Source organism: Arachis hypogaea, chromosome 16, assembly GCF_003086295.3.
Source record: "Arachis hypogaea cultivar Tifrunner chromosome 16, arahy.Tifrunner.gnm2.J5K5, whole genome shotgun sequence".
Classification (NCBI taxonomy): Eukaryota; Viridiplantae; Streptophyta; class Magnoliopsida; order Fabales; family Fabaceae; genus Arachis; species Arachis hypogaea.
In genome coordinates this window covers 120,303,850-120,321,323 of record NC_092051.1, presented here as the reverse complement: position 1 = coordinate 120,321,323, position 17,474 = coordinate 120,303,850, and the positions used below count along the sequence as shown (strand labels likewise).

Here is a 17,474-nt window from a genome sequence, read left to right as displayed (position 1 = left end):
AAGAAATTGTAGTTAAATAATACTATTATAATATGATTTTGAATGATAAATTCATATCTTTCTTTATTCATTTTTATGTACATATAAATCTAAATAATATAATCTAAACAATATTTATATGATGTTTGCTATGGTACGATGATAATTTATACGTATCGATATGTTTAAAATATGGACAAATAACAAGTCACGTGAAATTTATTTTTCACATCAACATTTAATTTTTATTTTTTTAAATATATATTATATCACCATTTTTACTAATATACCCCTTTAATTAAATAAAAATAAAAAAAATATTTTTTATTTAATTTTATAAAAAGTCTTAAACATCCTACTTTTATTTGATTAGACAAAAATATCCTTTTAAATTAACGGAATTTTAGAATTCAATTAATCCTAATTTTATAGTTTCAAATAATTTAAACAACAAAACAAAAACATATTAAAAAACAAAAAATCAAAATTTCTTCATCTTCTCCAATTTCTCTAATCCTTCGTGCCCCCCTCTAAGCAAAACATATCAAAAAAATAAAAAATCAATCGTTCTTCATCTTCTCCAATTACCCCTCTAAAGCAAAGCAGTGAAAATCCCAAACCAAAACCCTAGGTTCTTCGCCGCTGCCTGATTATTAATTTAATTTAATAAACCCTAGCAAAGCCCTAACACTGTCTCCCTCTTCAAATTCATTCAAACAAACACAACAGCTATCGGCTCTGCTTTTGCCACTCTTGTACTTCCACACTGCCATCCACTTTAACGCATCCTCATCTAAGTCGCCACCAATTCTGGTTGTGGTGGTTGTTGAGACGTAGTATTGATGCCACCAAGTTTCGGCTTCATGGACTGAGTCGTCATCGTCATCGTTGGGGTTCTCTCTACGGTTGCTATAGTAGTAACTTGCAAGAATAAAAGCGGTGGCCAAGATCCCCACCATGGCAATTATAAGGGGAAAAATTTGGCCTTGAATCAGCTGGTGCTGTTGAAAATCAATGGTTTGGGACTTTCATTGCTTTGCTTCAGAGGGGTAATTAGAGAAGAAGAAGAACGATCGATTTTTTGTTTCTTTGATATGTTTTGCTTAGAGGGGGCACTAATGATTAGAGAAAAGGGAGAAGATGAAGAAATTTTGATTTTTTGTTTTTTTAATATATTTTTGTTTTGTTGTTTAAATTATTTGAAACTATAAAATTAGGATTAATTGAATTCTAAAATTTCGTTAATTTAAAAGGATATTTTTGTCTAATCAAATAAAAGAAGGATGTTTAAGACTTTTTATTTAATTAAATGGGTGTATTAGTAAAAGTGGTTATAATATATATTTAAAAAAACAAAAATTAAATGTTGATGTGGAAAATAAATTCCACGTGGCTTGTTATTATTTGTCCATATTTTAAATGTATCCGTACGTATGAATTTACCATCGTACCATAGCAAACACCTATTTATATTTTTGTAATTTATTTTGATACATAATTACCAAATATAAATCACAATGGGAACATTTTTTTTCAAAAAAAAATTGTAAAATAAATTTACTCGGAACTCATATTTGTAAACTTTAACCCTAAGACCCACCCAAACCCTCTAAAACGATGTTTAGGGTGCATTACGAAACAGGGAGACCAAGCACCAAGTTTGGGCATCTGATGGGATTGATCAGAGTCTATTTTAGAAGTAACAATGCCACGTGATTGCTATCATCCTTGCTCACCGTGCAATTGGTATGAACAGTATCTGGTCGTACAAGACTACAGATAAAAATGCTCTCTTAGTGAACGCCAAAAGTCGGTCGTTAGCAGGAGATAAGCATAGTAAACCTGGTTCCATCATAGAGCAGCCACAACATTCCATTTCTTCTTTTTGTATTGCATTACTTGTGTACAACAAACACGAATCCCTAACACTGCATGTGCCCCTGCCCCACAGTCCGTAGCTGGATCGTGTGGGCTGTCATGGAAGGCTTTGATCCTTTCTTTAATGAATCTCAAGACATTCCAAGCATTTACGGGTAAGGACAGTCTTTGATGAAATTTTATTTTTAGGGGTTCTCTACTAGACTGAAACCCATGACTCTGGTCTATTTACATATTCCGTCATGGGTTTATTTTGTAGGTTGGATGATATCTTCAAATCACCTAGCCTTCAGGAGGTTCCTGTTGAAGAAGGCAACAATGCCATGCCACCTGAGCCAGGGATGAAGTCAGTTGATCTTGAGGTACCCAATATATTGTAATTCCTCCGAATTGGTTATCCTGTTAAACTCCCGATGGTCCTACTAGCCTATACAATATATTTTCAAATTAACTTAGGAATCGTTTATAATGCTTGGTTCTAAAACTGTTTTCTGAATATCAGATAATAGCAGCACAAGAATCACACACGACGATGATGACCACAAAGGAGGCCGAAGATAGAAGAAAGGTCGCCGCTCTCATGAATGCCATTCTAAACTTGTCTCAGGTACCCTTGTACTCATTAGTGTTTGACAGTGGTTCATTGTAGTTGGAAAAAGGTTGACGGAACACCACACACCGCCATAAAATCTAATCCCATGAAGTGTGGCTTGCGTTAACATTGGGTCACACAGACATGTAAAGGGGTTTTGTATTGAGTTTTTTTTCATGTTAAATACATCACCCAATGTGACTTGGTTCTAGGCCCTTGTAGATTCTGTTAACAAAAAGTTTTTAAGACCTCATTTCGGCCACATCTCCCTGCTCGGGGGTAGAAATTGCTATATTTTTCGAAAGCTCATACTAACATACTGATCACTTTTGTTACTATGTAGAGCATAGATCTGAAGCTGGATGGGCCAGATGGTCGCATTGCAATGGTGGAGTCAAAAGTGACAACCTCAGAGGGCATGCTTCTCAACATATTGGATATGGTCCAACGACAGCATGAGAAGAACGATATGATAGTGATGGTCCCTAATACAGAAGTTGTTGCGAACTCTTCCATCATGCCCAACCCAATGGGGGTGAAGGCTCACAGAATGTATACCACCATGTTGAGTGCGGATTGGTCGGCGGATGGTGCCGTGTTAGAGCAACTGATGTCTCCTACTGTGACATCAGCATTGGGAAAGGGCAAGGGCAAGGCCACCCAGCAACAACCTGTGTAGGATTATAGCCTGCTTGATATTGTTGCTCCATATTCTCCAGGGGATGAAGGAGACATTGCTCAAATCGAACAACATGGATGCACTCAAACATGGCCAAACAGTGAATGCAACATGCTGACTACAACAAACACTTATTCCCATTGGTCAATGGGTTCAGGAAAGACGTTATCGGGAGGACTAGTGGGAGGAAAAAGGGTTGCAGATTTCTCTGGAGACTTCCAGGTATGGGTAATAATAAAATACCAAGCTTACTTATGTTACTCACTCATCGACGGTTCCTAACAAGCCATTGTGAAAATATTCAATAGGGGTTAACCACGTAGATTGCTGGGCTCCATAGCTCAACCACACTTACCACAAACAACGCAAAGTTGCCCAAGGTTGATGGTGTAGAGATAACACCCATGGAGAGGCGGCCGATGTTGAACTTGATGCGTATGTTGCCAAATTGTCCAAAGCCGTCGGCACCTAGACGCCCTGTCGTCCGGCAGATGGTGGGAGGACGCAACCGTTGTTCATCTGGCACCGTCGACTCCACACTACCTTCCGTCCCGCAGGTATGCAAATTGTTTGTAAAAGCTCCTTAACTGTGGCTAATTTGGCATGTATAACTGATGTAGTTGGTTTTGGGTGCACTAACGCAACTAGTTCACAACTTACAAAGCCTCAAGATGTACTTCAGGCCAACTTTGGGCATGGGGTTGTCATGGAAGAGACCAAACTTGTTGCATACATCTTCTCCCCAAAGGAAGAAGATCCTTCAGTGCACCTTGGGTAAGAAATTTTTCGATTGGCATTGTCCTCATCGTGTTCACAAAGCATAAGAATGTTTTAATCCCAACTATCCTAATAGTGTCAATAGAGCATAAGAATATTTCTTTGGGGCTGTCAAACTAACATTAAGACAAACACATCGAATAATGATAATATAATGTAAAATCTATTAACAAAGTCAAGAATATGTCATTAAAATTTTAAAATGAGTTATTATTTTGACCCACCAAAAAAGCATCAGAAACACTGACTATGCTTGTTTTTTGAGATTCAACTTGAAACTTCCCAATTTCTTGGTGTGTGACATCAAGTGCAAAATTGAATTAAAATTCAAACACACTCTTCACACAAATAACCGTCCCTTTTTATGGTATTCATTCCTGTTATAAATTAGTCAAGCATGGTTGTTGTACTCCTACTGCAGGGAGGTGCTATACGAGTTGGCTGGTTTTGAGGTGGTACGTGGGATTTTCATCTCTCTGGCTCCTCCATACACACCACACCCAGACGTGAGTAACCGTAACATGGCACTGTTAGTTGTTACCTTTATTTATTTATATCTGCGTAGTGGTCATTCAAACCGCGACTAGCATGAAAAGCCTTGATGTTGCTTTCGCAGGTTATTAACACCACTGCCATGATTGCATCTTTAATGTCTGGCAAAAGCATGGCTCCTGTGACTTGGTACTTTCCATCCGACTTTGCGCGAGATGTACTTTGTGATACACCTATATCGAAACTAAAGAAAAGTTACGAGGGACGGTGGATGCAAGAGACAAATGCACTTGAGCATGTAAAGTTTCCAAACCTATTATTATTGTTAACAATGGCTTCATGCTAATTATGTCCTTATAATTTCTTAAGTCACTAGCACATTCACCCTTCTGGTGCAAGTATTTGTGCCGATTTTGGAGGCAGCGAATTCATGGTACATAATGCTGCTAAACATCAAGGAAGCAAAAAAGTATGTGTTAGATGTGTCTAGGTCCCCGGAGAGCATTGTCAGAAGAGAGGCAAATATGAACAAGATAGTAAGCATTCTACATTCTAACTATTGGTTAGCATTTGGCTTTAGTTGAAAACCACGGACAAAAACAACAAAGGCTGGTATTTTTATTTACAGTGTGTTGTCCTCGGAAAGATGTTCGTCCACAATAGGAACATTATGAATTTCCTGCATGCCTCCCCAGACCCAAGCAATTGGGGTGATAATCTCTACCCAGAAGGACTTTCCAACAACCTGGACAGGTTTCTTTTTAATTTAGCCACTTATGTCGTCATGTTAGGATGTGGGGTATTAAAAAAGAATCAAACGCTGAAGTGGAACTAAAACTGTTTTAAATAGACCAGTTTTATGATGTGAAATAATTAACTGAACCTAAGCACATATATGAAGAACTAAATTTCAGAGTGTTGTTTGCCTGTAAACCTATTGTCATCGCTTTGTGATTTCATTTTAATTGCCTATAAGGTTTTTGCATTTGTCTCTATTTTCACTGCAAAATAACTTATCTTCATAATTGACGGGTTTCTTTTTATGCACCATCCTGTGTTGTCATGCTATAATGTATGGGTCTTTCAAAAATGCCTATAAAATGCCTGTAAGTTAACATAGCTCTTCAACCCTTGTCCCATGTTGTTAACTCATTTTGTATGCTTGTGTCAGTCCAGAATTTGGGATCTGGTGCTTGTCCTGGTTGCAGCACAAGGGAGGCTTCTCTCCAAATATCTTCAACCACATGGTAACTAAAACTTAGTGATTATTCTATTTTTATTGGTGAAACCTTCAATCTGATTTAAGTACGTGAGAGACAACTTCTTTTCTCTACCTTTTCAGGAAAATTCTGACCGTGTGCGCATGAAGACAGCATTGTTCAGTCGGAAACTAACCAGCTTCGCGGTTATGTTAGCACCAAGGCTGACATGGTCTGGAGCCGAATCACAGGTACCAATGACTAGCAGGAGATGACACTATCTATTTCCTGCATTAGATATATATGTTTCTTATATGTAGTGGTGTAGTAAACTGAACCATACTGTGAAGTATTTTTTTAGGGTGGGTTATCCCTTTTGAGACTCGGGTCTTGACGTCAAATCCACCGTATGTAATTAGAAGCAAGGTGGAGTACTACTAGGTATGCATGTGCTTAAGCTGTATATGGATATATTCCTAGACTTGTGCCGTTAGATGAAAATATTCTTTTTTATTGTAACTAAAATAGGGCCACACATGCCTAGGTGGGGTGGCCTAATTTTAGTTGTCAGTGTTATCGGGTTCTTGACATTCACATGACGGTGTGAAACTGTGATCCCTTTTGATGTTATGAAGGCACATTTATGTGATATATAATGTTGTATGTCAACTACATGTTCTAAATTGCATATGAAGGTATAAATACATGATATGTTTTTGTTTTTAAACATATTTCATGTTAAAATAAATATTCTAAAATTAAGCATAAATATAAATTATTTATTCATAATAAATGAAATTTATATAAAAATAAGTTTTAACTTGTCATATATTTTTTAAAATACATGCTGAATAATATAATTAAAAAAGTTTATGTATCCATGATTGTACTCAATCTTCATTAAAACAAATAAAAAAAAAACAAAATCACAAAGTTACCTTCTCTTCTTTGGTTTTTGCCTTGGATACATCTCCCGCAAACACAATAAAAAAGGCAATCGTGAATAAAGTAAAAAGTAAAAATACAGCCTTATTTTACTTCCCTGTATGCCCTTTACAGAATTTCAATTAATTTAAAGTTTCAACTCATTCTTCCCAGAAGAGAAAGAAAAGATAAAAAAAGAAAGAAAAAAGACAAAAAAAGGAGTACATGGAGTTTAAGAGTAACTCATGTGTTGTTTTCCTACATATATGGACATTAGGAGCAAAATGCAGAGCGGGTTGAGATTTTGATAAAAGGAGCCCAGCGGTGCTTCCATAAAAGTGAGTTTTATAATCTGGGTATTTGAGTTTCAATCTTTAATTTCACTTAGTGAGGGTTAAAGTCTCTAAAGTTTGGAATTTTCTCAATTTTGGGTGCTTTCGTACTTAATGGAACATGATTATGATGAAGGAATGTGTATCTGATATCATGGTACATATTTGGCTTCTATAGTTTGATTGGAAATTAGTAGTAGTGCAAGTGTGAAACACAGAAATAGGATAAGAAAATCGCACAAACTATAGACCATAAAAGAAAGAACACACTGCAAGAAGTAAATGTTCATAGCAGAAGTGTCGACAAAAGTTTGTCACAAATTGGAACTTCACACAGAAAACTCAAATTCATATCATAAGAAAATGAAATAAGTCCTACGAAAGCTTCCACATAAACTAAGCTATACATCACCATTTGAATCATCATAACACCCCCAAAAATTCCAACTTGGCCAGCATAGACTTGCAACAAAAATCATAACGAAATTTAAATACATACTTAGCAACACACCACATGACAAAGGAACTGTTTAAACTTGGAAGTTGCTCATAGTATTTTGACCATCACGAGTCTTCCTCAACCTCTGACCATTCTTCCTATTCGTAGAACCCTGCAAATCCATTTTTTATTATGTACACAAATAAGACCCCTACATATCCATCTTTCATTATATACACAAATAAAATCCTATGGATATACACCAAAGTTCCTACTAGCTAGATTTGCATTTTCTAAACTACCGATGTAAATATTGTTTCACCGGAGTCAAGACCACTAATAAAATATGATCCCCTTTGTGGGTAAAAGAAAAGTGGTCACTCCATTAAGGAATGCACAATTTCAATCACAGAATATGACATTTTAAACATGAATACGAACAATAAACCAAACAAATACGACCCACCGTGGCGATTGTCTGTGATAACATCTCTCGATTGGTTTCTTGTGTAGCAACAGTCTCAGTGGGTAACCCGTTCGGACACCGGGTACGTCGATGCCCTAACTCTCCACATGTGCTGCATTTCTGTCTCTTTATTCCCCTGGAACCAAGTGGCTCGTGTCCATGACCAGTGCCCTTTGTGCACACACCAACCGGATCACGCACCACATATTGCTCGAAATTATCGGTTCCCCCACCATCCGATCGTCCTACCCCATTCTTCAGTTCCAACACAAATGTGTCCCTAACCACCTTCTCCAAATACACTTTAAAATCCCCGTCCCTCATAGATGCAACTGCAGCAAACCTCTTACAATGATGCAGGAACATCCCTACTCGACTCTTATAAAGTGCTATTGCATCACCGCCGTCATCCATAATGCTTGGCTCCATGACGTGAGCCTTGGCGGCCTTCGACCACCGTTGAAGAACAAGACTCTTTGGAAGAGAGGCAACATCTAATCGCACCAACACTGCTAGTATGTAAAAACAGGGTAGGCCGAATGACTCCATCCTCAAACAAGTACAGTAAAAGGAATCGGTGCGGTGATCGTGTTCCACATTCCACTTCAACTCCGGCCTATGATACTTTTGTGTTACGTAAACAGATTTTTCCTCCATCTGCTTGCACTCCAAAATTATCGTACGAACGCATCTCTTTAAGGACTCACGGTAAAAATATATTTCCCTCGTGTAATTAACTGCACCAGATTTTTCCAACTTCGGGAATTGAGTCTGAAGAACAGGGGTCCCATACAACAATCGAAAATCAAGCTCCTCCTCGTTATCTCTTAGGAAATCCACACAGCGCTGGAAGTTTGTTACAACCTCCAAGATCCCATACCGACTCTTGATGCGTGAGCATCTTGTCTATCTTTTCCTAGTGAATTTGCATCTAAATTGTTGAATTTAATTAAGAATTAATTATATTTTAGCCTCTACAAATGCTATTTTGAGTTTTGTACAATACTGTTTATTTTAGGTAGCATTTGGCAGAATTTGATGGAGTTTCTGCAGAGAAAGAGAAGAAGCCAAGGAGATGACCAGCGAATACCGACGCGGACGCATGGCTCACGCGACCGCGCGGAATGGAGGAAATCGTAATGACGTGATCGCGTGCCTGACGCGAACGCGTGGACTGGAATCTGCACAAATGACGCGAACGCGTGGACGACGCGGACGCGTCACATGCGCCACATGCAGAAAACGCAGAAAAATGCCAGGGGCGATTTCTGGGCTGTTTTAACCCAGTTTCTAGCCAAGAAAATACAGATTAGAAGCTGCAGAATGAACAAATCAAGTGGTCCCCATCCATCCATTGAAGACTTGATTATTTTAATTAATTCGAATTTAAATTCAAATCTTAAATTAGGAAAAGATATTATTTTAAGTTTAATTTTAAATATTAGATTTTAAATTTATTAGGATTAGATATAAAAAGGGATCTAATGCCATCAGATGGGAACTCGGTACATTTTTACCTGAATCCTTATTTTCTCTTTTCCATGAGCAACTAAACCTCCACTGTTAAAGTTAGGAGCTCTGTCTATTTCTATGGATTAATTTTATTGCTTTTACTATTTTAATTTATGTATGGATTTATAATTTAAGAATTGTTTTCGCTCTTTATTTTATGAATTTAGGTGGAACGGAAGTATGACCCTCTTTCTATTTGAGTTCTTGTAAAACTTGAAAAAGCTCTTTACCTGAACAACAACTTGAAAACTATTTCTCCTAAATTTTAATTATCTGAGTTTAATAGGATAAGTGACATATAATCCTTTTACCTCTTGGATAATTAGAGTTTTTGTGGCATATAAACTAAAATTTGATTATCACCATCTAATTGGAACTAATTGACCAACAAATTGGCAGTTAATGAATTTTAGAGGAGACTAGGAAGGTCTAAGGAATTAGGGTCTAGTCACATACAATTTGCCATAAATTAAATCCTGCATAATTAAATTAGTTAGTAAGAAAAGTTAATCCGGAAAAATAGATAACTCTGAAACCTTAACTATCTTCTCCATATTTTTTCCAAAGTATTTACTTGCCTTTCTTCAATGTTTTTTATATTGTTTAATGTCTTTTATATTGCATCCCAACACTATTTTCTGTCTGTCTAACTAATCCTATCAAACGCTATTGTTGCTTAATCCATCAATTCTCGTGGGATCGACCCTTACTTATGTAAGGTATTATTTGGTACGACCCGGTGCACTTGCCGGTTAGTAAGTGTGGTTGTAAATACCGCACCAAGTTTTTGGCGCCGTTGCCGGGGATTGACTGTGATTAATAACTATTCGTTGTTTGATTACTTATATTAGATAATTTTTCTTTATTATTATATTTTTTATTTTATTATTAATTTTTATTTTGCATTTTTTTTACGTTATTTTTTTCTTTTCTTTTACGTTAATTTTTTTCCTTTACGTTATTAAATGGGAGATGATGATGAGTTTCATACAAGAAACCAGAGCCTCCATTAGAAACTTGGAGGTGCAAATGGGTCAAATGAGCAAGCAATTACCTGAAAGGTCTTCAAATACATTCCCTGGTGATACAGTGGTGAACCCAAGAGAAGATTGCAAGGCTATTCAATTGAGAAGTGGTAAGGTGGCTGGTTCTGAGACCAAGGTCAATGAAGATCTAGTTAAAAAGGAAGCTACAGAGGAGAAGAAGGAAGAAGTAGAGCACGCCCCTCCTAAGCGGGCAGACAACCCGTTCCCTGACTCTCTTGACACGTATCCCACCTTACCAAAGGCCCCTGAATACAAGCCAAAAATGCCATATCCTCAGAGGCTTCAGAAGGCGTCCAAAGAAAAGCAATTCTCTAAATTTTTAGATGTCTTCAAGAAGCTGCAGATCAACATCCCTTTTGCAGAGGCTCTGGAGCAAATGCCTCTCTATGCTAAATTTATGAAAGAATTGTTGACCCACAAGAGGAATTGGAAGGAACAAGAAACAGTGGTGCTAACCAAGGAATGCAGTGCTATTATTCAACACACCCTTCCTGAGAAGATGCCAGACCCAGGGAGCTTTGTCATTCCATGCACCATTGGAGAAGTCGGCATTCAGAGAGCTTTATGTGATCTTGGAGCTAGCATTAACCTCATGCCACTTTCAGTGATGAAAAAGCTTCAAATTGAGGAGGTAAAACCCACTCGTATTTCTCTTCAACTTGCTGATCTTTCTATCAAATTACCTGTAGGTGTTGTTGAAGATTTACTTATGAAAGTAGGACCATTTATCTTCCCTGTTGATTTTGTTATATTAGACATGGAAGAGGAGGTAAAACCCTCTATTATACTTGGTAGACCCTTTTTAGCTACAGGTAGAGCTCTGATTGATGTGCAAAAGGGTGAATTAACCCTGAGGGTCAATGAAGAACAGGTGGTCCTAAATGTTTTTGAAGCCCTCAAACACCCCAATGATTCTGAGGGGTGTATGAAAATATATGTTATTGAACCACTTGTTCAAGAAGTACTGGAAACTGAGGTACTTGATGATGTTCTAGATCCTATTTCTGAGTGTGAATTAGTTGAAGTTGATGATTCACCACCCCAAAAGGAGCTGATGAACACGCCAATTAAGGGGGAGGAAGCCCCCAAGCTTGAGCTCAAACCCTTATCCCCTTCTCTGAAATATGTGTTCTTGGGTGGAAACGATTCATATCCAGTGATTATTAGCTCTTCTTTGAAGCCTGAAGAAGAGGAGGCGCTTATTTCAGTGCTCAGGAGCCATAAAACAGCTCTTGGGTGGACCATTAGTGACTTGAAGGGGATTAGTCCAACTAAGTGTATGCACAAGATCCTTCTTGAAGATGATGCTAAACCAGTTGTGCAACCACAAAGGAGACTCAATCCAACTATGAAAGAGGTGGTCCAAAAAGAGGTAATGAAATTATGGGAAGCAGGTATTATTTACCCTATTTTTGACAGTCCTTGGGTAAGTCCTGTACAGGTAGTTCCCAAGAAAGGAGGGATGACAGTGATCAAGAATGAAAAGAATAAGCTTATTCCTACAAGAACAGTAACAGGATAGAGAATTTGCATAGATTACAAGAGGCTAAACACTGCTACAAGGAAGGATCATTTCCCCCTCCCTTTCATTGATCAGATGCTTGATAGGTTAGCTGGTCATGCTTTTTATTGTTTTCTAGATGGATATTCTGGATATAATCAAATTGCAGTGGACCCTCAAGATCAAGAGAAGATAGCATTCACATGCCCCTTTTGAGTATTTGCCTACAGGAGAATGCCATTTGGACTTTACAATGCTCTAGCAACTTTTCAGAGGTGTATGCTTTCAATTTTTTCTGATATGGTTGAAAAGTTTATTGAGATATTTGTGGATGATTTTTCTGTTTTTGGTAATTCTTTTGAATCCTGCCTTAAACATTTATCTCTTGTCTTGAAACGGTGTCAAGAATCAAACCTTGTTTTAAATTGGGAAAAATGCCATTTTATGGTTACAGAAGGCATTGTTCTTGGACACCGGATTTCAAGTAAGGGAATTGAGGTTGACAGAGCAAAGGTGAAGGTAATTGAAAAATTACCACCACCAACTAATGTTAAGGCAATTAGGAGTTTCTTGGGTCATGCAGAATTTTATAGAAGATTTATAAAGGATTTTTCTAAAATTGCTAAACCATTGAGCAACCTGTTGGTTGTTGATGTTCTTTTTGTCTTTGATTCTGATTGTCTGCATGCTTTTGAAACTCTGAAGGCAAATCTTACCTCTGCTCCCATTATAGCTTCCCCTGACTGGGATTTACCATTTGAATTAATGTGTGATGCTAGTGATTTTGCTATAGGAGCTGTTTTAGGACAGAGGCATGGTAAGCTTGTACATGTCATTTACTATGCCAGTCATGTGTTAAATGATGCTCAAAAGAATTACACAACTACAGAAAAGGAATTATTAGCTGTTGTGTATGCTGTTGATAAGTTTAGGTCCTATTTACTTAGTTCTAAGGTTATTGTTTATACTGACCATGCTGCTTTGAAGTACCTTCTAACCAAACAGGATTCTAAACCAAGATTAATCAGATGGGTGTTGCTCCTTCAGGAGTTTGATATTGAGATAAAAGACAGAAAAAGGGTCAGAAAATCAAGTAGCTGACCATCTCTCCAGAATTGAGCCTGAAGCAGGAGTACAACCACCCATAACTGTGACTGAGACGTTTCCAGATGAACAATTGTTCCTCATTCAGCAGGCTCCATGGTTTGCAGACATTGCAAATTATAAGGCCATGAATTTTATCCCAAGGGAGTACAGTAGGCAACAAGTGAAGAAGCTATTGACTGATGCAAAGTACTACATTTGGGAGGAACCATACCTTTTTAAAAGGTGTTCAGATAGAATTATCCGAAGGTGTGTCCCAGATGAAGAAAAATAGCAGACTCTTTGGCACTGTCATGGTTCTGAGTATGGAGGCCACTTTGGTGGTGAAAGGACAGCTACAAAGGTCCTTCAGAGCGGGTTTTACGGGCCGACTCTCTTCAGAGACTCAAGAGCATTTGTAAAGCACTGTGACAGATGTGAAAAAGCCACAAACCTCCCTGCCAACCATGAAATGCCATAGCAGAGAATTCTTGAGGTTGAGTTGTTTGATGTGTGGGGTATTGATTTCATGGGACCTTTCCCACCCTCACATTCAAACAACTATATTCTAGTGGCAGTCGACTATGTGTCCAAGTGGGTGGAAGCTGTGGCTTTGGCCACCAATGATGCCAAGGTGGTAATGAGCTTTCTTCAGAGATATATCTTCAGCCGGTTTGGTGTCCCAAGGACACTCATTAGTGATGGAGGAAGTCACTTCTGTAACAGACAGCGGGACTCTCTTCTGCATAGATATGGAGTCCGTCATAAAGTGGCAACCCCCTATCACCCTCAGACAAGTGGACAGGTTGAAGTTTCCAACAGGGAGCTTAAGAGGATTCTGGAGAAGACCGTCAGTGTTTCAAGAAAGGACTGGTCTAGGAAGCTTGATGATGCTCTCTGGGCATACCGGACAGCATACAAGACTCCAATTGGCATGTCCCCATATCAGTTGGTCTATGGCAAAGCCTGTCACTTGCCAGTTGAGCTAGAGCACAAGGCTTATTGGGCAATTAGGTATCTGAATCTTGATTCAGAAGCTGCAGGAATTAAGCGGATGCTTCAGTTGAATGAGCTTGATGAATTCAGATATTCAGCCTATGAGAATGCCAAGCTCTATAAGGAGAGAATCAAGCTACTGCATGATAAGAATATTGCCATCAGAGTCTTTGAGTCAGGACAAAGAGTGCTTCTGTATAATTCAAGGCTCAAATTCTTTCCCGGGAAGCTGAAATCCCGGTGGTCAGGACCGTTTGTGGTTACCAGAGCCTCACCATATAGTCATGTGGAAATATAGGAAGAAAATTCTGACAGAAAATTTACAGTGAATGGCCAGAGGTTGAAGCACTATCTTGGAGGAAAGATTGACCGCCAGAGGTCCACTCATCTGCTGAACTAGCAGAACTGATCGTCAAGCTAGTGACGTTAAAGAAGCGCTTGTCGGGAGGCAACCCAATAATTTCGTACCCTTCACTATTTTTCGTAGTAGTTTTCTTAGTTATTTTATTTTTATTGAGTTCTTACTAATTTTCTGATCATGCAGCTATGATCTTCCAGGAACCGAACACCTCAAGCTATAAAAAAAAGGGGGGCACACGACACGTAAGCGTCATTGACGTGAACGCGTCAATCAAGTGTGCGTGAAGATTAAATATTGACAGAGAGTTGCGCGGGAGTGGCGCTGGACTTATGCCTTTCGCACAAATGATCCACGCGAACGCGTGCCCCACGCGTTCGCGTCGCTTGTGATTTTCGCCACCCACGCGTCCGCGTCGCTCACGCGAACGCGTGACCTGCAGAATCGACGTAAAAGGTGTTTTGGCAGAGAGTTATGCTGGCTTGGGGCTGGAAATGTGCTACAAGCACAAAAATTGCCCACGTGGACGCGTCCCCCACGCGTACGCGCCATTTGACCAAACAGCCATCCACCCGTCTGCGTCGCTCACGCGAACGCGTCGTATGAAGATTTGGTTCCTAAGCCATGTGAACAGAAAGTCATGCGGGCGCGCAGCTGGCTTCGTGCGAATCGCGCAAAACCCAGGGTACGCGATCGCGTGCCTGACGCTGATGCGTCATTAAGGAAGTTCCGTGACGCACGCGAACGCATGCTCCACGCGAACGCGTCGCCTGTGCTGCCCAGTTTTCTTTCTCTCTCTCCTAATCCTAATTCTCTCTTATTCTCTTATCCTTTTATTTTTTCATCTTAATTTTTGTCTCTTCTATTTTCAGTTCTTATTTGCTTGAGGACAAGCAAACCTTTAAGTTTGGTGTTGACGCTTCGCGTAAAGGTTTTCTGTTTATTCTTATAGCACCAAAAGGGAGGCGAATCATCTTCGCGAAGAAGCACAACCTGAAGAATAAAGCGACCACTAGGATAATTAAGGTGGTTGAGTTCCTTTCATTTTTATTCCTCCCCTCTTTTTCTATGTTATGTTCCGGTTTCCTATTATTTTGCTTTGTTTGTTGCATGATCCTTTATCAGTTAGAATCCTAGGACTAGTTTAGTTTTCCTATTGCTTTAATTCTGAAAAGATGTCTCATGTATTACTCACTGAGCTTAAATCAAAAATAAAAAAAAATATAGGAGTGATATATTGCATGAGAAAGTGGGTCTATATTGAATAAAGTCTTATTTACTTAAATGTGGTGGTATTTTCTGTGATTCTGAATGCATGACATGAACAGTGCATAATTTTTGATAGTAAAGTTTATAAATGTTAAAATTGTTGGCTCTTGAAAGAATGATGAAAAAGAAAAATGTTATTGATAATCTGAAAAATCATAAAATTGATTCTTGAAGCAAGAAAAAGCAGTGAAAAACACAAAGCTTGCGAAAAAAATGTAATAAAATAAAGAAAAAAACACAAGAAAAAGAAAAAGCAAGCAGAAAAAGCCAATAACCCTTTAAACTAAAAGGCAAAGGGTAAAAAGGATCCAAGACTTTGAGCATTAATGGATAGGAGGGCCCTAAGGAATAAAATCTTGGCTAAGCGGCTAAATCAAGCTGTTCCTAACCATGTGCTTGTGGCGTGAAGGTGTCAAGTGAAAAGCTTGAGACTGAGCTGTTAAAGTCGTGGTCCAAAACAAAAAGAGTGTGCTTAAGAACTCTGGGCACCTCTAACTGGGGACTCTAGTAAAGCTGAGTCACAATCTGAAAATGTTCACTCAGTTATGTGTCTGTCGCATTTATGTATCCAGTGGTAATACTGGAAAACAAAATGCTTAGGGTCACAGCCAAGACTCATAAAGTAGCTGTGTTCAAGAATCAACATACTGAACTAGGAGAGTCAATAACACTATCTGAATTCTGAGTTCCTATGGATGCCAATCATTCTGAACTTCAAAGGATAAAGTGAGATGCCAAAACTATTCAGGATTGCAGTTGTAAACCCCACTATAAGAAGAGACATGAGCTTAATTGAACTCTCATTCTCATGCAAATTCACATCCTAAGCTTATATTAGTGTTGGTTGCTTGAGGACAAGCAACAGTTTAAGTTTGGTGTTGTGATGCGTGAGCATCTTGTCTATCTTTTCCTAGTGAATTTGCATCTAAATTGTTGAATTTAATTAAGAATTAATTATATTTTAGCCACTATGGATGCTAATTGAGTTTTTTACAATACTATTTATTTTAGGTAGCATTTGGCGAAATTTGATGGAGTTTCTGCAGAGAAAAAGAAGAAGTCAAGGAGATGACCAGCGAATACCGACGCGGACGCATGGCTCACGCGACCGCGCGGAATGGAGGAAATTGCAATGACGCGATCGCGTGCCTGACGCAAACGCGTGGACTGGAATCTGCACAAATGACGCGAACGCGTGGACGACGCGGACGCGTCACATGCGCCACATGCAGAAAACGCAGAAAAATGCCAGGGGCGATTTCTGGGCTGTTTTAACCCAGTTTCCAGCCCAGAAAATACAGATTAGAAGCTGCAGAATGGACAAATCAAGTGGTCCCCATCCATCCATTGAAGACTTGATTATTTTAATTAATTCGAATTTAAATTCAAATCTTAAATTAGGAAAAGATATTATTTTAAGTTTAATTTTAAATATTAGATTTTAAATTTATTAGGATTAGATATAAAAAGGGATCTAATGCCATCAGATGGGAACTCGGTACATTTTTACCTGAATCCTTATTTTCTCTTTTCCATGAGCAACTAAACCTCCACTGTTAAGGTTAGGAGCTCTGTCTATTTCTATGGATTAATTTTATTGCTTTTACTATTTTAATTTATGTATGGATTTATAATTTAAGAATTGTTTTTGCTCTTTATTTTATGAATTTGGGTGGAACGGAAGTATGACCCTCTTTCTATTTGAGTTCTTGTAAAACTTGGAAAAGCTCTTTACCTGAACAACAGCTTGAAAACTATTTCTCCTAAATTTTAATTATCTGAGTTTAATAGGATAAGTGACATATAATCCTTTTACCTCTTGGATAATTAGAGTTTTTGTGGCATATAAACTAAAATTTGATTATCACCCTCTAATTGGAACTAATTGACCAAGGAATCGGCAGTTAATAAATTTTAGAGGAGATTAGGAAGGTCTAAGGAATTAGGGTCTA

The 17,474-nt window shown here is 38.3% G+C and overlaps 1 protein-coding gene across 3 annotated transcripts; it reads left to right on the top strand.

Annotated features, from left to right (window-relative positions):
• The first annotated feature begins 1,700 nt into the window (after positions 1-1,700).
• Positions 1,701-6,265, top strand: LOC140179837 (uncharacterized). 3 transcript variants are annotated; one of them, XM_072219596.1, is made up of 12 exons: positions 1,701-2,012; positions 2,117-2,219; positions 2,360-2,464; positions 2,793-3,350; positions 3,437-3,685; positions 3,811-3,902; positions 4,327-4,411; positions 4,522-4,695; positions 4,767-4,933; positions 5,026-5,150; positions 5,569-5,644; positions 5,740-6,265. In XM_072219596.1, the coding sequence occupies exons 1-4, from the start codon at positions 1,912-1,914 to the stop codon at positions 3,126-3,128; spliced, it is 645 nt and encodes a 214-aa protein (XP_072075697.1). In that variant the 5' UTR covers positions 1,701-1,911; the 3' UTR covers positions 3,129-3,350; positions 3,437-3,685; positions 3,811-3,902; positions 4,327-4,411; positions 4,522-4,695; positions 4,767-4,933; positions 5,026-5,150; positions 5,569-5,644; positions 5,740-6,265. The 3 variants fall into 3 exon arrangements, with proteins under 3 accessions (XP_072075697.1, XP_072075695.1, XP_072075696.1); XM_072219594.1 differs by having other exon boundaries at positions 1,795-2,012; positions 3,749-3,902; positions 4,522-4,933; XM_072219595.1 differs by having other exon boundaries at positions 1,802-2,012; positions 4,522-4,933.
• Positions 6,266-17,474: the final 11,209 nt, after the last annotated feature.